Source organism: Capricornis sumatraensis, chromosome 4 (genome assembly GCF_032405125.1).
Source record: "Capricornis sumatraensis isolate serow.1 chromosome 4, serow.2, whole genome shotgun sequence".
NCBI classification, from domain to species: Eukaryota; Metazoa; Chordata; class Mammalia; order Artiodactyla; family Bovidae; genus Capricornis; species Capricornis sumatraensis.
This window is the reverse complement of record NC_091072.1, coordinates 47,200,081-47,221,945: the sequence shown is the minus strand read 5'-3', so window position 1 is coordinate 47,221,945 and position 21,865 is coordinate 47,200,081. Positions and strand designations below refer to the sequence as shown.

At 37.5% G+C, this 21,865-nt stretch overlaps 1 protein-coding gene across 1 annotated transcript in view; it reads right to left on the bottom strand.

Moving 5' to 3' along the window:
• The window catches only part of TRHDE (thyrotropin releasing hormone degrading enzyme), a 460,588-nt gene that overhangs the window by 37,654 nt on the left and 401,069 nt on the right, over positions 1-21,865 (bottom strand). Inside the window, exons 13-15 of the mRNA XM_068971693.1 lie at positions 8,530-8,677; positions 6,268-6,365; positions 5,703-5,810 (exon numbers count right to left, since the gene is read on the bottom strand). Coding sequence (XP_068827794.1) covers positions 5,703-5,810; positions 6,268-6,365; positions 8,530-8,677 — 354 coding nt within the window. The remainder of the gene's footprint in view (positions 1-5,702; positions 5,811-6,267; positions 6,366-8,529; positions 8,678-21,865) is intronic.

Here is a 21,865-nt window from a genome sequence, read left to right as displayed (position 1 = left end):
AGCATCATGTACACTTCCTGCAGGAGGTCACTTGTGTATGCTGGGGCATGTCATTTGGCTGGTTGCTTGAGTATTTCTTAGTAAACACAGAGTTAGTTTCACTGAGCAGGTTTACTTGCCCAGTCACAAAAAGAAGCAAAACACGACCATGTAAAAACAATGAAGGAAATAACAAAAGAAACTTAAAGAATTAGGCCCCATTTAACTATTGTACCACAAATAAGCTGAATAGTTATAAGAACTGAAATGAGCTGACAGTTTCATTTATAAGGGGTTGATAAAAAGATGTCCTTTTCATTATAGGTGACTGGAATGCAAAAGTAGGAAGTCAAGAAACACCTGGAGTAACAGGCAAATTTGGCCTTGGAATGCAGAATGAAGCAGGGCAAAGGCTAATAGAGTTTTGCCAAGAAAATGCACTGGTCATAGCAAACAACCTTTTCCAACAACACAGGAGAACACTCTACACATGGACATCACCAGATGGGCAACACCGAAATCAGACTGATTATATTCTTTGCTTCCAAAGATGGACAAGCTCTATACAGTCAACAAAAACAAGACCAGGAGCTGACTGTGGCTCAGATCATGAACTCCTTATTACCAAATCCAGACTTAAATAGAAGAAAGTAGGGAAAACTGCTAGACAATTCAGGTATGACCTAAATCAAATCCCTTATGATTATACAGTGGAAGTGAGAAATAGATTTCAGGGCCTAGATCAGATAGATAAGAGTGCCTGATGAACTATGGAATGAGGTTCATGACACTGTACAGGAAACAGGGATCAAGACCATCCCCATGGAAAAGAAACGTAAAAAAGCAAAATGGCTGTCTGGGGAGGCCTTACAAATAGCTGTGAAAAGAAAAGAGGTAAAAAGCAAAGGAGAAAAGGAAAGATACAAGCATCTGAACGCAGAGTTACAGAGAATAGCAAGAAGAGATAAGAAAGCCTTCTTCAGTGACCAATGCAAAGAAATAGAGGAAAAGAACAGAATGGGAAAGACTAGAGATCTCTTCAAGAAAATTAGAGATACCAAGGGAACATTTCATGCAAAGAAGGGCTTGATAAAGGACAGATGGTATGGATCTAACAGAAGCAGAAGATATTAAGAAGAGGTGGCAAGAATACACAGAAGAACTGTACAAAAAAGAGCTTCACAACCCAGATAATCATGATGGTGTGATCACGAATCTAGAACCAGACATTCTGGAATGTGAAGTCAAGTGGGCCTTGGAAAGCATCGCTACGAACAAAGCTAGTGGAGATGATGGAATTCCAGTTGAGCTATTTCAAATCCTGAAAGATGATGCTGTGAAAGTGCTGCACTCAATATGCCAGCAAATTTGGAAAACTCAGCAGTGGCCACAGGACTGGAAAAGGTCAGTTTTCATTCCAATCCAAAAGAAAGGCAATGCCAAAGAATGCTCAAACTACCGCACAATTGCACTCATCTCACATGCTAGTAAAGTAATGCTCACAATTCTCCAAGCCAGGCTTCAGCAATACGTGAACCGTGAACTCTCTGATGTTCAAGCTGGTTTTAGAAAAGGCAGAGGAACCAGAGATCAAATTGCCAACATGTGCTGGATCATGGAAAAAGCAAGAGAGTTCCAGAAAAACATCTATTTCTGCTTTATTGACTATGCCAAAGCCTTTGACTGTGTGGATCACAATAAACTGTGGAAAATTCTGAAAGAGAGGGGAATACCAGACCACCTGACCTGCCTCTTGAGAAATCTGTATGCAGGTCAGGAAGCAACAGCTAGAACTGGACATGGAAAAACAAACTGGTTCCAAATAGGAAAAGGAGTACGTCAAGGCTGTATATTGTCACCCTGCTTATTTAACTTATATAGAGTACATCATGAGAAACGCTGGACAGAAGAAACACAAGCTGGAATTAAGATTGCTGGGAGAAATATCAATAACCTCAGATATGCAGATGACACCACCCTTATGGCAGAAAGTGAAGAGGAACTAAAAAGCCTCTTGATGAAAGTGAAAGTGGAGAGGGGAAAATGTTGGCCTAAACCTCAACATTCAGAAAATGAAGATCATGGCATCCAGTCCCTTCACTTCATGGGAAATAGATGGGGAAACAGTGGAAACAGTGTCATACTTTATTTTTCTTGGCTCCAAAATTACTGCAGATGGTGATTGCAGCCATGAAATTAAAAGATGCTTACTCCTTGGAAGAAAAGTTATGACCAACCTAGATAGTATAATCAAAAGCAGAGACATTTCCTTGCCTACTAAGGTCCATCTAGTCAAGGCTATAGTTTTTCCAATAGTCATGTATGGATGTGAGAGTTGACTATGAAGAAGGAAGAGCGCCGAGAATTGATGCTTTTGAACTGTGGTGTTGGAGAAGACTCTTGAGAGTCCCTTGGACTGCAAGTAGATCCAACCAGTCCATTCTGAAGGAGATCAGCCCTGGGGTTTCTTTGGAAGGAATGATGCTAAAGCTGAAACTCCAGTACTTGGGCAACCTCATGCAAAGAGTTGACTCTGGAAAAGACCCTGACGCTGTGACGGATTGGAGGCAGGAGGAGAAGGGGACGACAGAGGATGAGATGGCTGGATGGCATCACTGACTCGATGGACATGAGTCTGAGTGAACTCCGGGAGTTGGTGATGGACAGGGAGGCCTGGCATGCTGTGATTCATGGGGTTGCAAAGAGTCTGACATGACTGAGTGACTGAACTGAACTATGGAAGTGACAGAGGGTTCAAACTCACAAGTCAAAAACTGCTGTACTCTTTAAAATCAAACATCAACCCACGCGCCTCCCTTTTGTTTGGGACCCCTACCACCCCTTAACATTCTCATATACACCCAGCCCTGCCTCATGCACCTGGTCCTCTAACTAAGTCCCACTCACTCTTCATAAGGCAGAACACAGGGTCTCCCAGGCAGCAACCTCCCTCTTCTGTGGGTTCACACACTGTCTTATGCTTGGTTCTTGCTTCAAAGTACCACTATTTGTTTACAGAGCTGTATCTCCTATGAATTTTGAGCTTCACGTCTTCTCTTTGTTTTTTGTTTACCAGCTGCTACTGCTGCTGCTGCTGTTAAGTCACTTCAGTCGTATCTGACTCTGTGCGACCCCAGAGACGGCAGCCCACCAGGCTCCCCCATCCCTTGGATTCTCCAGGCAAGAACACTGGAGTGGGTTGTCATTTCCTTCTCCAATGCATGAAAGTGAAAGCTGCTACTGAGAATTGCTCAATAAAATTTCATTAAATAAATGAATTATTTTAAAGATAGAATTTTCCTGATAGATATATTTTTTAATGTAGAAAATGATATCAGGCTTAAATACTCCTTAGAGAAATTATGGTAATACAGTGGTATAAGTTCAGTTCTAATAAAATAGTAAGAATGTAGGTAAGAATGAGCAAATTCATGAAAGGGTTCAAACAGAGCTATCAGTTCTGAGAAAAAGCACCTCCTGCTGCTGCTGCTGCTAAGTCACTTCAGTCGTGTCTGACTCTGTGTGACCCCATAGAAGGCAGCCCACCAGGCTCCCCTGTCCCTGGGATTCTCCAGGCATGAACACTGCAGTGGGTTGCCATTTCCTTCTCCAATGCATGAAAGTGAAAAGTGAAAGTGAAGTCACTCGGTCATGTCCAACTCTTTGCGACCCATGGACTGCAGCCTACCAGGCTCCTCCGTCCATGGGATTTTCCAGGCAAGAGTACTGGAGTGGGGTGCCATTGCCTTCTCCTGTCTATAGCCAAATAAGGGGCTTTTCAGGTGGAGCTAGTGGTAAAGAACCTGCCTGCCAATGCTGGAGAAGTGACAGACATGCCTTTGATTCCTCAGTCAGGAAAATCCTCTGGAGGAGGAAACGGCAACTTACTGCAGTATTCTTGCCTGGGAAGACTTGGACAGAGGAGCCTGGTGGGCTGTAGTTCATGACATGACTGAAGCAATTTAGCACGTTTAAGTCAAATTGCCAAATAAAACAATCAAAGAATCAAACAAAAAAACAGAAGGGTGGAAAGTTGAGACCACAATTGTCAAAGAGTATATTTCACTTTTTTTTCCTTGAATGTATATAGGATTAAATATCTTTGTCACATTTTGGATGTATTGATTTTGGATAAATGTTTAAGTTTTCATAGCCCGATTAAATGTGATAGCGTTGAAGGGGGTGGTTAAAAAAAAGGAAAATATTTTAAAATAACATTTTAAGACTAATATAAAAGGTTTCCTAGTGGCTCAGACTGTAAAGCATCTGCCTACAATGCAGGAGACCCGGATTCAATCCCTGGGTCAGGAAGATCTCCTGGAGAAGGAAATGGCAACCCATTCCAGTACTCTTCCCTGGAAAATTCCATGGATGGAGGAGCCTTGTAGGCTACAGGACATGGGGTCACAAAGAGTCGGACACGACTGAGCTACATCAGTGTTGCATAAAAGGTTTTAGAGGGCTTAGCAAAAAGGATAAGTTTTAAAAAATGAAGATGTATAGTTCTAGAGAAGAGTGATGAGGAATTTAATCACTGTCTTCTAGTATATGATGGCTCCATTGAGAGATGATAGTAATAAAATATTTTCCTTCTTAGCTCAGTGTATGGCCAACAAGGATTGACTTAAAAAGAAAAGAGGAGAACTCTAGAGAAAGTGAGAGATTATGACTAATTACTAAGTAATGCAGTGAAAGATTTTCCTCACAAACTTTTAAAGCAGGAAAGCTACATTTTGATCTGGAGTCAGATATAAGTTTAAACCTAAACAACTCTCAGCAAGACAAATACCATTTTGTTCCATAAACAAATCATGCTCTCTGTGGTTCTCAACGTTCTTCTACAACAAGTCTCCTTCTGTTGCCCACGGGGCTGTCTCAGCCACTGACACCAGGAACAAGCCCCCTGAAACATGTAAAATAGAATCTTCTGAACTAATTTTTCCTTAAATCCTCACCCTTCTGATCAGACTCTCCTTAACAAGGTGGCAAAGACTGGAGAAGTGTGATTAAAAATTTCCCAGAGTGTAAAAAGAAATGGAACATAATGATGTTTGGAAATTCAAATACACCTAAAATATGTTTTAAAACTATAGTATGGAAATCACTGATCTTTGATTTTGTTTATGCTTCATATTTTTCATTAACATTAAATGACATTTAGTATAATATTTAAGTCGAAAATAATTCTATCAAATATTTTTAACCTCATATAATATATGAAAATACTGTACTGTGAAATTCCAAGATAAGACACAAGTTTAAGGTTTCTATCAAAGGTCACTGAAAGACTAAAGGTTTTTCATAACATTTTTGTCTTTAGGTTTTACAATTAACATTTGCTATGCTGCTTTATTTATATCAAATGCTCACAGTTGTTTTATAAATAAATACCACAACCTTTCTAAGGAACTTGAGAGTCTGACCTAAATTCAATTATTTTGTTTTCATGGGACAGCAAAGCTATCAAGATTCAAAATAAGGTGGCACTCTATATATGAAGAATAAGGGCCTGTCTTAAGGTAGTTTAAAACTAGATAGAATATTCCAGAGAGATGTACACTGTGGCTTCCGTGTGGCTGCTTGGTAATCTGTGAACCTGAAACAAAGTTCTGCTGTGTTTTTATCTTGTCTTGTTTTTCTGCAGTTAATGAATGTAATGCATCCACTCAGAATCTGAAAGTAGTACATATCATATCAGAAGAATAGGATTTGCTTCAGCTTACCTGTTCCTGTTGCTGGAAATCCAATCTGAAATAAGTGTTGATGCTTGTTGGTGACAGTGCTTGTTGCCAAAACTACATGCCAGCATTATAACTTCTCTACGTAGTTCTCTAGGTATCATCGAAAGGAAAAGAAAAACCAACAGTGTTAATATCTGGAGAGAAAGGGTAACTCATTACACTACATTACAGTACATATGTAAATAATTAGCACAAAATAATTTTCAGACACGGGGATTCCATTTTGCTGAGTAAGAGATAATTGAGCAGGGTGGGAGTTGTGCATAAAAACGTCTTCTCTGGAAACAGTTCTCTAGTAGTGAGGGGTCTAGGTTCAGATCTCAACTTTACCAGTAGAGGCAGATTTTAAATTAAAACACGGCCAAGAAAAGCCTTTGTTCTCAGTACCAGGTGGTGGAAACCGTGCTATCCACCAGCAGTCCTTCCGGAAAAGGGAAATGAAAGATGCAGGATGAAAGGTCGTCTCAGGCTGCTACAGCCACAGTGCTTCTAGCGGCGTGTCACTGTGTGGCTCTGGGGGGAAGCAAATAAGAAAATAAAACCGTACTCATGTTGGTAGGACGCTTGTACAAGAGATCCATTAAAGTTGTTTTTTGGCCAACCAAGCTTGATGTACGTTGTTGCAACTTGCTTTAAAATATATTCCTAAATGAAGAGTAGGAGAAATAAAGATAATGTTACTTTCAAATCACTTCGCTCTGACAACTGAAATTATATGTAACTTAAAATATTTTCCAAATGAACCTACTTTGAATGTCCGTAAAATAATGGGTATGGTAAAGCTTTATTATAATTCCATTCGACTTAGTATTTCAAACATAGAAAATAAATATAAAATACAGTTGCAATGGTGGAAGTCTACTCTTTACTGCCTATTGACAAATTAAGCAGTTTTCACTATTAAATATTTGAGATGACAATTTTTGTAGCGAAAAAGAAACTAAGGAATATTGATAATGAATCCATGTATACATAGTTACATATGTATGTAGATATAGTTTATGAAAATGAGTACCTAATCTTTATCATTTTATGTAAATAGACCCTATTTAATGCAAAACTATTAGAATAGCCTAGCCTTGTTGAACCTGACACAAAAAAGAGATTCACTCTTTAGTAAAATGATGTACTATTAATATTTCAAAGTCAAAATCCATTCATCTAACGATATAATTAAATATTAGTAGTAATGTAAGATATGTTCTCCTCATTTTAATGTGGTCCTTGAATTTTGACAAAGGAAGGAAAACACTGAAATTACAGTAAAACAATTCTTAACTTTTACTGGAAATGAAGTGTCTGACATGATATACTATTCTAAAGTACAAATATACACAAGAATGTAAATTTGTTTTACTTAAGTTTAATATTACAGTGTCTCTGTGTTAAGGAGAAAAGAGAAGGGTAATAAGCCTTTCTCCAGCAGATAAAAATGATAGACTCCATAACTGTACTGACACTTGTATGCACGTCTGCTGCAAAGGCAGACTAAAACAAAACTGATGACAATGAACAGTCAAGCCAAGATTATCCTCATTAAAAAAACTGTTAAAGCCAAGGTGCTTTCATTCAGGCTTAGGATAAGATTTAAAAAAGCAACTCTTATGGACACCACACTATTTAGATAACTCTAATAAACAGCTTTCATGTCAGAGCCATCTTGCCTCGAGTCATTTCAAATTCATTGGTTAATTAGCAGAGCCAGTATGTTATAAATTAGGAAAATTTTATAAGACACAGAGCAGAGTCTTCAAATAAGTAAAAGGAAAATAAATAATGCTCAATGGTGATAGGAGTTACAGAGATACATTCTCGCATGCAAAACTTCACTGGTGATAAGAAATTTTGGAATCAAAAGCTCATTAGCAGTACTTAACCCTAATGCTATTCAAAATGATTATTACATTAGATTAGATGGTGTCAGCTGTGCAGGTTTGGTTTTCCAGCCCTTGCTGCTGCTGCTAAGTCGCTTCAGTCGTGTCCGACTCTGTGTGACCCCATAGAAGGCAGCCCACCAGGCTCCCCCGTCCCTGGGATTCTCCAGGCAAGAACACTGGAGTGGGTTGCCATTTCCTTCTCCAATGCATGAAAGTGAAAAGTGAAAGTGAAGTCGCTCAGTCGTGTCTGACTCTTAGCGACCCATGGACTGTAGCCCACCAGGCTCCTCCGTCCATGTGATTTTCCAGGCAAGAGTCCTGGAGTGGGGTGCCATTGCCTTCCCCATTTCCAGCCCTTAGGCTTAGGAAATCTGGTCAACTAACATATTGGAATGTTTGCCATGTCTTCAGGTCTATTTGGATTAGCTGCTGTTTGCTCTCCTATATCTCCTTGGACCCAATTATGAATGGGCTTTTGCCTCAATGTTGATCTTAACCTTGTTAATTAAGGAAGTGAATTGAATTTACTATGCCCCTTTGGATAAAAATAATGACTAAGAATCTTTACTGAAGCTGTCTTTATTCTGTGAAGATTTTTGCATCCCTCTCCCAGGTTAAGTCCTTTGTGAACACAGAACCCTTTAACTCTAGGGAAGTAAGTTTGAACTTTAAGGATTTGTTATGTATATTTATTCTTAAATTCTGAGGCATTTAAGCTTAACTGACACTTTTAGGCCAGAGGAAAAAAAAAGTAGCTTGTATTACATTTCTTTCTTCAGAATTTGCCATTAGTGTCATGTAGAAAATCAGAACAAAAATGATAACACAAATTAGAAGAAACTAAAATAACTTGGGATCAAGTTGAACATAGTAGATAATGAGAAAACAGTTTATCTTCTGAAAAGAAGAAAGAAGAAAATATATCTTTTTACATTGAAGACGTTGTATTTCTCCATGCGGTCCAGTAATTTATCTAGAGGATAAAGAGCTCTGCTGGCAGCATGCCAAGGAAGAAAATCCTTTTCCTCAGACAGGTATCTGATAATCTCCAGGGGAATATTCTGAGGCAAATACCCAGCTCTGCACAAAAAAAATTTAATGTTAATTATATGCAGAAAAGATACATGATGAGGCAAAAATGAAGATTTTATGTATGCAAATAAAAGGCAGAAAGCAAGATTCATCACAGTATAAAGAAGCCATACTCAGAACTATAAGAATAAAATAACTCACTTTTTAAATATAGTCCTACTTAGGATGCCAATGCCCCTTAATATATACAGAGTTAGTGAGTAAAAAATTTGCATGAACACAAAAATATCAGCATGCATGTTTTTAAAAAGGAAAGAATTGTGGGACTTCAATAAAATCAACTCTAGGTATTTTCTTCATGGAAACCATTCAGAGGTCATGAGTCGTTGAAAATAATTGATTACTGAAATGAAATTCTGGGTTCTCAATGCATTTGTTTTACTTTTCATGTACTTCTGTATAATGACATTTAATCCAGGTTTTACCCAAAAGGATAATCAAATTAAAATAGCAACTTCCAGTTTTGACTGTATTTGTTACATTACCATACAAACATTTTTCAAAACTTCCTATTAAAAACAATTCTATCAATATAGCACCTATGAAGAAGAGCAGAGTTAGATTTAAAGTTTAAATTACAAAAAATGTTAAAAAATAGACTCTTCCTCTTTATTATTTTCAATAGGTGCTATGTCACCATGGGGACCAATGTCAGATTCTTTGGAAAATATGAAACAGTAGCTTTTAAAAACTGCCTGATCACATGCAGCCCACTTTTAAAGAGGGTATATTCAAAGAGGGATCCAAAAGAAGTGAATATCCCTACACTACAGTGGACTGCATAGAAAATCCTCACAAATCAAAGCAATATGAAAAACAGTATGGAGTACATTAAAAGATGGTCTTAGCCTTAAAGTCCCTGATGCATACACAGGGTGACACCATGCACTTGCTGATTTTTTACATTAATAATCAACTGAATATAGATTCCTAACACAGGGGACAGGTAAATATGAAGGCAAGCAAAGCCTGGTTCTCTTCTTTACTTACATTTCACACCATTATTTTTTATGGCATCACAAAATTAGATGGATTTTTTTATTTATGTTTGGTAGAAGGTGGACAGGGAGGGAGCAAAGTCTTCTCATCTTCATTTCCAGCAAGTTTGCCAGATTATTTAGTCTTTACTAATGTGATAAGCAAAAACTACTCTATGCACAAATATTAACTTGCAGCTGTGTTTATAATGTTCATAATAAAAACCAACTCTGAAGATTCTGCTTCAGTTTTCTTTGGATTTAATAAATGAACATACATCATCACTCTAATGAATTTGATTCACTCTTGGTATAAGATCAACCATAGCTAACACCTGACATAAATAAGAATGGTGAAAATAACCCCGAATTTCCACATTTCCATAAAATTCCCTGAAGTTTGTATGCCTTAGACTCCACCTAGGTTTGTGCCACTTTTCTTGTACACTTTCTATTTTATACATCCTTACAAAAATAGCATGAAATTAGGCTAAGGCAATAGTAATTAAATAAGAAACAAAACTTCATATTTTTGCTAATGTAGCATAATAAAACAGTCAAATTTTGCCTACAGGGGTTGTAAAAGTAATGATGTGGTTTTCTTCCTTAAAAATAACACAGCTTCCAGTATTTCGTATTTCATAATTTGTTTTTTCTGAACTTTTAATCCTAGATCTTAACTAGCATGGTGATCACAAATTTGCCTTCTCTAAAATTATAAAATCTGCATGCCGTGGATTAGATAATTTTAGAGTTGAAGAAGATTTATCTAGAACCCATTATTGTTTTATTGAGGAAATAAGAAAAAATTATGTATTTTTTTAAAAAGAACCTTTAGTAAGTAGCTAATTTATTAGGGTCCTTCAGATGAGTTTGGAATATCAAGAAAGGTGTTTGTGTCTATTTTCTCATGGATTTAAACACACTACCTCTTGTCAGTTACAATATATTGCATATTATTTTTTCCTTATAAATGGATGGACATCTTTCAATGACTTATGTTTTGGAAGCAATATGACTACAAATAAAAATATGACAAATAATGTTATGAAAAGAGACTTGGTGCAGAAAAAAGAGCCTGAAACTGAGGAAGAGCCTGAAAGCCTGAGTGCTCGCTGTACAATCAGGTCCGTCCATCTCTCCAAGCCTCACATTCCTTATCTGTGAAATAAGAGGCTTGAACTAGGTGATATCTTTTTTAGGTTTGGAAGCTAACACTTTTATTCTAACCCACTTACCTATATTTTAGCCTGCTTAAAAAAATCATCACCACAACAGGGGCATAATGTGTTTACTTAAAATTTTTGAAAAGAAATGCTTTTTCATTTTTATGTTCCCCATTATTCAGCTGTTTGATATGTATAAGTCTTCTAAGAGTCAGAGCTTGAATGTAGGTTTTATAATAAAAAAAAAACAATTAAAACCAAAATAAAATTAAACCAAAGCAAGCCTAAGAGAAATTTAAGCAATGACCAAGGCAAGTGAAGTATTCATTAAATCAAGAAATAGAGCAAGTTATGTTTTGAGTCCTTAAGGCAAAAATTGCTAACTGTGCACCAAAATCTATGCCCTGTTCCACTTCCAGGAATAAAGGATAATTCTCATTTCCTTGGTAGCTAGTTGTGGTCATGTGACTAAACTGTAGCCTATAGAGTATTAGCATTCCTCACTGTCAAGGTCAGCCCATAGACACCTTCATTAGTCCTCCATGTCCTTTTTCCCTAAAATGAATCTTTCAGAGTGACCCTGAACAGAACTCTTCTGCTGAATATGTGAGAAACCTACCTGGGGGTCTGAATGACTGCATCCCTAAGTACCAGTTCTCATACCCAATTCTGTTTTGTGTGCAGGAAATACACTTTTATTGCTTTTTCTTTATAATCCAAATGTATCTTTGGGTCTGTTTTATTTAAAACAATTAACCTTCTCTAATGCATTCTTTAAATAGAATAAGAAACAGATTACTCTCAAATTGCCCTCATTTTGTGTTGTTACAAACATATGTAAGTAATTATCTACTATATAATTCAATAAACTTGCATTTAGCCTGCTAGATCAAAGTATGTAGCTATACTCAATTGAGTAAGAGGATAATCAACTTCATTACAAAATTAAGACTTGTAACAGATAATGTTGGTGAATAAGTTACCTAGTTTAGATATGTGCTTGTGTAATTGGCTGGTAATGATATGTGTGATTAGTACTACTGATAATGCAATCAATATAGGAGAAGTGTGTGGAATCCTAGTGAATGGAACACTACATTAGCTCAAAGTAATCAGCCCAGTAGGAAGCACACTTAGGGTCCTGATGCTGAAATGCAGTTTCCTTAAATTTGCATCATCACAGGGAAATGTTACTAGAAAATGTGATGGGGGGGGGGCGGGGACAAATTTTTAAAGAATAGTGCATGTATAACTATACGGGTTTTTCCTCTTTTAGGAAGAAGCTGTAGATGATATTTATCTTCTCTACTCTTGAGGTGAGGCTTGGCATAAGAAATTAGTTACGAATCAAAACAATGGGATAAACATGTGAAAAGATGCTCAACATAAGTAATAATTATAGAAATGCAAATCAAAACTAAAATGAGGTATCACCTCACACCAGTCAGAATGGCCATCATCAAAAAAATCTACAAACAAGTAAATACCAGAGAGGGTGTGGAGAAAAAAGAACCCTCTTGCATTGTTGGTAGGAATGTAAACTGATATAGCCACTATGGAGAACAGTATGGAGATTTCTTAAAAAACTAGGAATAAATCTACCATATGAACCAATAATCCCACTACTGGGCATATATGCTGAGGAAACCATAATTGAAAAAGATACATATACCCCAATGTTCACTGCAGCACTTTTTACAATAGCTCAGACATGGAAGCAACCTAGATGTCCATCAGCAGATGAATGGATAAGGAAGTTGTGGCACATATACACAATGGAATATTACTCAGCTATAAAAAGGAACACATTTGAGTCAATTCTAATCAGGTAGATGAAACTGGAACCTATTATACACAGTGAAGTAAGTCAGAAAAAGAAATACAAAAACTGTATATTGATGCATATATATATGGAATTTAGAAAGATGGTGCTGATGAACTTATTTGCAGGGCAACAATGGAGAAGCAGATATAGACAACAGGCTTGTGGACACAGTAGTGGAAGGAGAGTGGGCCAAATTGAGAGAGTAGTATTGAAACATATACATTACCATGTGTAAAACAGCTAGTGGGGAGTTCCTGTGTAACACAGGGAGCCTAAGCTGGTGCTCTGCGACAACCTAGAGGAGTGGGGCAGAGTGGGAGGTGGGAAGGAGGCTCGGGGCAGGGGGAGGTGGGGCATGTGTAACCTATGGCTGATCCATGTTGATGTATGGCTGAAACCACCACAATACTGTAAAGCAATCATCCTCAAATTAAAATAAATAGTTTTTTTAAAAAACACCATTGGGAAGACAGGAAAATGAGGGAAGTTTAAGCAATGGATAAAAGATTGCCTGCATACACCTATACAGTTCTTCCTCCCATCCCTGTGTCTCTCCCAACACACACATACCTTCTGCTCTTCCTTCTCTAATTACTGGAGCTTGCAATGGGATATATCTTTAGGCATGCAAGAGGATATTTTATAAAGGAAGGACATTAAAATCAGACTATATTAACTGAGGTAAAAATGCACTGACCTTAGCTGGCTTTGTTTTCACCCAAGATCTAAAACTACTTGAATTCCTGTGAATGTTAACTCTTAAATCTTCTGTGATAGGTGGCTTCTACACATAACCTATTTTACCTTTTCTTTAAAAGCCTTTGGTTTCTGGGTGCTTGAAACTTAATGAAAAGTAAAAAGCACAACCTTCAGACTTTTCAGAGCATCATACTCGTCTTCATTAATTGAATGTTTATTTAAAAACAATGAATAGCCTACTACATATCTCACTGTACATGCAGAAGAGACTATGACTGTCCCTTAGGGCATAGATGTTTGAAGCAATTACCGCAATGCTTAATTAAGAAGCTTACTATTCTATCTACTATTCTTTGCTATTCATTATTGCAAGACTTTTATGTGCTCTTTGTGGAAAGATATTGTGGTGGAGACTGAAAACCCCACTTGTCCACAGAGCACCACAGAATAAAGAGGGAACTACACAGAGGAGGTATCTGTGTCAACCACGGGTCCTTGTGATAAGTTCCCAGAGAAAACAAACATATGGTTCAGGCATTGGCAAACCATTGTCTGCAGAGACAAGAAGGAATTACAGTTGGTCCTTCACACCTTCAGGTTCTGCATCAGTGGATTCAACCAACTGTGGATCAAAATATTTGAGAAAAAAAAATTACAAAGTTCTAAAAAGCAAAACTTGAATTCACTGCATGCTGGCAAATATAAATGAAGCAATTATACCATATTTAATATTATAAGTAATCTGGAGACTATTTAAATTATATACAAGTACTATGTATGCCATCTTGGGCTTTCCAGTTGGCACAGTGGTAAAGAAGCTGCCTGCCAATGAAGGAGACACAAAGTTTGATTCCTAGGTCAGGAAGATCTCCTGGAAGAGAAAATGGAAACCCACTCCAACATTCTTGCCTGGGAAATCCCACAAACAGAGGAGCCTGGCAGGCTATAGTCCATGGAGTTGCAAAGAGTCAGACATGACTGAGTTACTGAGGATACACATATACACTATGCCATTTTATAAAAGGGATCTGAGGATTTTGGTATCTGTGGGGGTTCTGAAGGCAGAGTATACCAAAAGATGGCTTACTTGCTTGTAGCCCCACAAAATTAGGAATGTGAAAAGCTGCACAAAAAAAAGAGAGTTATCATGGCCCCTTCTCCTCCTGCTCCTTTTCTTCCAGAAAGCCCACTTCTCAAACTGACTCAGGCACTTAGTTTATGATTTCACATACACTTTGATAACACCCCTATTCATAATAAGTATCATGATGTTAATCAGAATTTTATCCTAATACTACCTTCTTACTCACTGAACTTAGATCTCTAAAGAAACCTGCTTTTTACCCATTTTTTAACACCCATAGCCTAATGCAGAATCTAGTTCAAAATAAACATACACAAACTAAATTAAATCATGGCAATTTGTCAGTTCTTAAAAACAAGAACACTTTGCAAGTATATTAAAACAAACATTGTTACCATTTCTTAATTAAACATTTTTTAAGATTAAATGATACCAGAGAAAATTCTGTCTGAGTGATCTTTGTAGTATTTTCACTCATCTTGTTTACTAATGGCACTCATAATAGAAGAGATGAAGGCCATTGCTATCTAACCAATAGCTTTGAATAAACTAGCCTATAATAAAGTAAAGTAGCCTTATAGCCAGTGAGAAAGCAGAGGTATTATATAACACCTCTGTTCTTTTCTTTCTGATTAGCAAATGACTCCTACTCTCCTAGCAGTGTTATTACATAGCAGGTACTTAAATTGAGAGAGGGCTTAGGAGTCTTTCCTCTGTTCAGTAAATTGACAAGGGTCAAACTACATGATCTCCAAGGCCCCTTCTCCAGTAAATACTTAATAATTAAAAATAAAACATCCCAAAATAACTTTTGCAACTTGTATAGTTCCACCACCACCACCATCACAACCACAACCATCCTTTTTTTTCCACATACTTGTTTCTTCATTTCCAAACATAATTTCTCAAGAAATCAGTCATTATGTAAATATAGTGGGTCCTCTAGGCACTCAATAATGTTCAGAAGCAAAGTCAATGTTTGGTCATTAGTTGGAAAAGCCAACAGATGTTAGCTATTTTCCCCAAAGTGAAAAAGTCCTTAGCTTTATGGTCAAAGTCAACTAATTTAGTTCATTTTACATTTTAGAAAACTATCAGCTAAGCTATCCTATATTGAGGGAGCTCCCAGGTGGCTCTGTAGTAAGGAATCTGCCCCCCAGTGTAAGAAACACGGATTCAATCCCTGGAAGGGGAAGATGCCCTGGAGGAGAAAATGGCCACCCACTCCAGTATTCTCGCCTGGAGAATTCCATGGACAAAGGAGCCTGGTAGGCTATGGCCCATGGGGTTGCGAAAGAGTCAGACACGACTGAGTGACTGAGCTCACACACACATCCTAGACTGAGGAATTATTGTATGCCCTTGGTGACTCAGATGGCAAAGAATCTGCCTCCAATGTGAGAGACCTGGGTTTGATCCCTGGGTTTGATCCCTGGGTTGGGAAGGTTCCCTGGAGAAGGTAATGGCTACCCACTTCAGTATTCTGGCCTTGAGAATTCCATGGACTATATATCCATGGGATTGCAAATAGTCGAACACGACTCAGCAATTTTCACTTCACCTATATGTTATGGAATGACAGCCTGTTTCAGTGTATTGTCCTTAAAAGCTTCAAGATCAGTACTGTTATGCCCATTTTTTAGATTGTTATTATTCAGTCACTGAGCGATTGAACAACAACATATATGTATACACACATATATATATTGTCTAGCATGCATACACATATATGTATACTATATACATTGTATACATATGTATACTATATACATATATGTATACAATATACATTGTCTAGAATACATGCATATGCATACTGTCATGTAGTTAAGTCACATGCGAATCTTTTGCAACCTCAAGGTCTGTAGCCTGCCAGGCTCCTGTGTCTATGGGATTTCCAGGCAAGAATACTGGAGTGGGTTGCCATTTCCTTCTCCAGGGGATCTTTCTGACCGAGGGACTGACCGCTCATCTCCTGCATAAGCAGGCAGATTCTTTACCACTCAGCCACCAGGGAAGCGCTATATGTGTATATATATATATTGGCTGCACTTTGCCTCATGTGGGATTTACATTCCCTGACTAGGGATGCAACCCTGTGCCCCCTACAGTGAAAGTGTGAAGTCTTAACCACTAGACCACCAGGGAAGTCCTTTTTTTTAAGATAGCTAAAACTGGTAGAAGAGAAGCACCTTGCCAAGCTCATTTGACAGAGTTGGAATTCAAAGTCAGGACTGACAAGAAGCTCCCATGGTTCCCCTGCATGAGGTTCCCTCCCCAAATACCACTTTGAAATAGGGTTAAAGGCTTTCTTTCTCTCTTCCTTTAACATCTGTTTGCATGTCATAATCACAGCACTTAGATTCCAGATGCCGTGCTGTGCTCAGCCATGTCCGGCTCTTTGAGACCTGGTGGACTGTAGCCCGCCAGGCTCCTCTGTCTTTGGGATTTCCTAGGCAAGAATACTGGAGTGGGTTGCCATGCCCTCCTTTCACATCCCAGACCAAAGCACAAATAAATATCTAATAAAATCTCAGTGCTTTGAAGGGGAAGTAAGCAATGTTAGGGAAAGGAGATTTATGGGGAAATAATTTAAATAGGGTGTTTAGGGAAAGGTCTCCCTGAGGACACCTGTAAGAAGTGAGAGAATGGTTTGCATAAATCTAGGAGGAGGGGATTTCTGACCAAGGAAACAGCAAGTTCAAAGGTCCTGAGACAGGGACAAATTTGGGATCTTTAAGATAACAAAAAGGACTTTGTGGATGAAACAGAATAAGCCTGAAACAAAGAGGAAGGCCTGAGGTTGCAGAGGTTGGTGGCACTAAATCATAACAGTTCTAATAAATTCTAAGGGCTTCAGATCATTTTTCTATGGGTGATGAGAAGCCACCACAAGTTTTTGAGCTAGGAAATAGCATGATCTGATTTATGCTCTACAAGGGTGCCTCACTGGAATAGAGAGCAAACTTAAATATGCCATGTGGTCTTCCAAGAGAGAAGGAAGTGAAATATGGTTGTCCAGTTGATCTCTCTCTTACTATATGAACTGTATTCATGAGAGGTACATAATCTAGTGAGTAAAACTGATGACATGAAAACAGACATAATGTTTTATTTTGTTTTTAAGATAGGTTATGCATGAGATTTGTTTTAGAAACAGTTTCTTATGCAGGTATCAGGAAAAAAAAATTCCAGAAGCTTATTCATGCATTTTTTTTTTTTTATTGCTGCTCAATTTGCTAAAAACAGCATCAGATGATAAGGGAAGATCACTGAGAAATCACTTAAACAAGAACACATTTTAAAAACACATATACTGTATATAAGAGAAGTTATATATTCCACTTTGAGCTAATTAGAAGATTTATTCTAGAATTTAAACATAGAAAATAGCCTGAAAGAGTACCAGAAAAAATTACCCACATAGATTATAATTTCCATGGAAAATATCAATACAATTCTTAAAGTTGATATGGAATCCTTTCAAGGTAGTGAAATTTTCCAGTGCTCCACAGAAGTACATGGGACTGTAAAGAATAAAAAGTTACAGCATGATTTTGCAGAGTTTGAGTTTACTGACATCAGGATATCAAATCATTAACCTAAAGGTTCATAAATCAGTGGAGCTTCTAACTTCCTACATGGCTGCTTTTTTAGAAAAATGTGTGAATAATAGGAAACTAAGAAAGATAAAAATACCACTCAAACCAAGGTATTTAAAAATAACTGGGTATATCCCCTCTTGCCTAAAATTTATGTCAACATTTTACTTTTTATATAAGTTTTATTATATTATATGTAAGTTTATACATTTAACAAGTTTATTTTCCATGCTCTTGAGAATGCCTCATAATTACTTTCAGATTACTTCAAGAATATTCTATTGGGAAGATAAGTGAAGCTCACCACTGTTGTGCATTTTGAATATAAACATATTTCACATCTCAAGTAACAGAACTATGGACATCTTCAGGCACAATGCTTTTACATGGCCTGGATGATTTTCCTTGGGTGGAACACCCAAATTAGAATTCTCATGCTACAGGTTATAAAATATTATGGTTCTTGGTTAATCTGAGTTCACGTTTTCAGGCTTCATCCATCAGCAATTGATCTCAGACAAAGGAAAAAAGACAGTGAGTCACTGTGGCGGCCAATACTGAGTCAGCACTCCCAATGTGCTGGTCTCTATGCCAAGTGCTACACATACATAGCGCTGTCCTCATGATGATCTTCTGAGGTGAGCACCATTAATATCCTACAGATCAAAACAGAGGCTCAAAAAGGTTACCTAAGCTCTCCAGGCTCATATCGCTAATACGGGTAGTGCTGTTATTTGAACCCAATCTTCTGCTCCGAGCCTGATATTCTTAACCACTATTCTGAAAGGCCTAGAATGTAACTTTTTATTCCTTTTTCCACCTTCTAGCTAAAAAAGTGAGCATCAGAATATGGGGGAAACCAAGTGGGAATCATCTCTGGGGCCTTGAGAACAACACGAGAACAGATGTGGAAAGAGAGACTGGTTTGGTACATGACTGTGCCTTTGAAGTGGGGGATCAGTGGACTCACTGTAGATATATCTTTTAGACTTTGGTCATTTGGGCCTCTTCTGCCAAAATCACTTTCTTCATCACTGCCCCTCACTCCCTGGGTCCCTTCATTATCATGTCTAATCTCTACAAGTCAAGGAATACCCACAGTTCAGACTCTGGCCTGAAAAGATTAACTCTAGTTAGCAGTAACATACCTATCATGAAGACTATGCATTGCAATAACACTTTTGTGTTCAGAAGTATTATTGACAGAAGTAAAAACCACAGAGTACTCGAGTATGGTCTAAAAGAGAAAGAGATAATCGCATAAAATTATGAGCTTTAATTTAAACAAGAGGAAATGTGTAAATTAACAGAAGATATTTTCCATATCAAGGTCTTATGGGAAAAGGACAAGTTAAGGCTGTGGAAAGTGATTTGGGGTTCTAAATTCAGACTGAGAAGAAAGAAGGACTAGAATACAAGCATACAAAGCATGGGAGAAACCGCTTCCTGGACAGGACTGCAGGGCACTGCTTGGATAGTCCACCTCATTTCAAAATCTCAACAGGAAAGCTCAAAATCAAGGCAACCCCACCCCCAGGGTATGCACAGAGGTACTGCTACACATATGTGGCGCCTATAACTGCTTATGTAATTTTCTAAATATACTGCTGAGGTCTAACTTTTAGACTGATACAAAATTAAGCAAGAAGATATAATCCAAAAAGTGGATGTATTGGGTGTGGGGTGGGGGGGGGGGGGACAGTTTTGAGAGTGTAATCAAGCCATGCAAAAGAGTCATGACTCAGTAGGGAGGCTTTTTAGAAGAGGAACCAAAAAGCGAAATCTCTGTGAAATCTAAATCTAATAAGAGTGAAGCAATAGCATCCCATTTAATCCATGCTCTGCAGCCAACCTGAAGAAGCTCCTGGCCAAAGTTAGACATTTTGAGTATCAATAAGAATAAAAAACTACAATGGATTTAAACTCATCAAATATACTTAAATCCAGAGGTCAAAATGGTACTTAACTAAAGCAAAACAAAACAAAATAATTGGTCACTATGGAGAGAACTGGCTCATTATACCAGAGAACTGGCTCATTATTTTTGATGCTGAAAAATTCAGGGAAACAATCAGGTATTTCCCCTGTCTTTTCACTGCGTCACCAAATAGTAAAGGAGAGTGGAGAGCAAGTTTCTCTTTGAAAAGCTATTTATTTTATAACTTGAAAAGGAAAGAATGAATCGCCATTTGTAAGTTCTAGTGACTTATTAGAGCTGCAAATGTCATAAAAGGAGAGACTGCTCTTTCTTTTATGTGTTCATATAGAGTCAACTCTGAAGCTAACTTGCTAAAAGGCCTTAAATTAAGCCTCTAGATTTGATTACCGATTTATAAGTGATAGAGAACACAGATGATCATATAAAAACGCAGAGTAGGGATGCAATCACCAAAATACGCACTGTGGGAAATCATATAGGACAAACACCCTCATGCTTTAGCAAACATTTCTTTAAGGTGAATAAGAAAATCAATAGTTTAAAAGAGATTTAAAAATATCAACCAACCACAGCACAGTAATGTTATTTGGATCTTAATTCATACAAACTTAAAAAAAAATATGGCATTTATGACACAACTGGAAATTTGAACACTTCCTGAATATTTGAACATTTTCTTTTGGTTTTACCGAGCAGCTTGAAGAAGCTCAATTCCCCTAGCAGCGACTGAAACCAGCTCATGGCAGTGAAAGCCCTAGATCCAAACACCTAGGAACTCCCCCTGAATATTTGGTATTATAGAGGAAATACCAGTTTTAGGTCATTATGTTTAATAATTTCATTTTTTAAGGTATACATAGTGAAAATTATTTTGAGAAAATGGTTTGATGCCTAGTCTTCAAAATAGTACGAAAGTTTGTTTAGGAACACAGATGAAGTAAGACTGATGAGTCAATAATTGCTAATACAGAGCAACGTATATAGGGGCTTTGATACAGAGCTCTAGAGGTTTTTATATACATTTGAAATTTTTTGTAATAAATAGTTAAAAGAATAATTGAAATGAGAACTAAGTTTTATTTATCTGTGTAGCCCCAGTGTACATCATAAAACCTTCACATTGCAAATTGCTTAAAAATATTTGCTGAATAGTGAACTTCAAGGAAGGCAACGTATTCATTCTCAGTTTTGTTCTTAACAAATGGGAGCAACAGTATTTTTTACCTCCCAGGATCATTGTGAGGGTTAAAAGAGGAGAAATAGAAGAGCAGTTTGTTCACCATAAAGTGTCACACACAAACATGGAAAGCCTTCAGGGTGAAGAACTAGAACCAAATTCAACAATCACTTGTTCTGCATTTGTATTCTGACCTTGATTTGTTTCTTACAACGAGCCACTAAACTCATGGATAGATCCCAGCACATTCATTTTCCCCTTAGGGACAAAGTACCAAATGGTAGTGTAATTGCCAAGGGAAAATTATTACTCTGTTCTGAATTATTTCCATCATAAATCCAAAACCAGTCAGACAGGCTCTATCACAAAAACAACAGGGGTGCTGTACAGTGATGAGAACCCCACATACAAACATCCATAAATCCGAGACGATCACAGCCCTCCAAAGGCATTCTGAAACATGTATTTAAATCAGAAGGGGGAAGCCAGGCTGGCAGCATGTTGGTCAACACCATTTAAACAATGAAAATGAGGCGATTCACTTAGCTGTCAGCTAGAGAAATGTCCCATCACCTGTCTTATATAGACTGTACAACATGTGACAAGCATTATGTTTTTCTTTACACGTTTTCTGTTGCATCAAAGAAACCAAGTGTTTTCATTTGGCAATGATAACAGTCATCCACAGTTCTCTTAAATTCAATCAT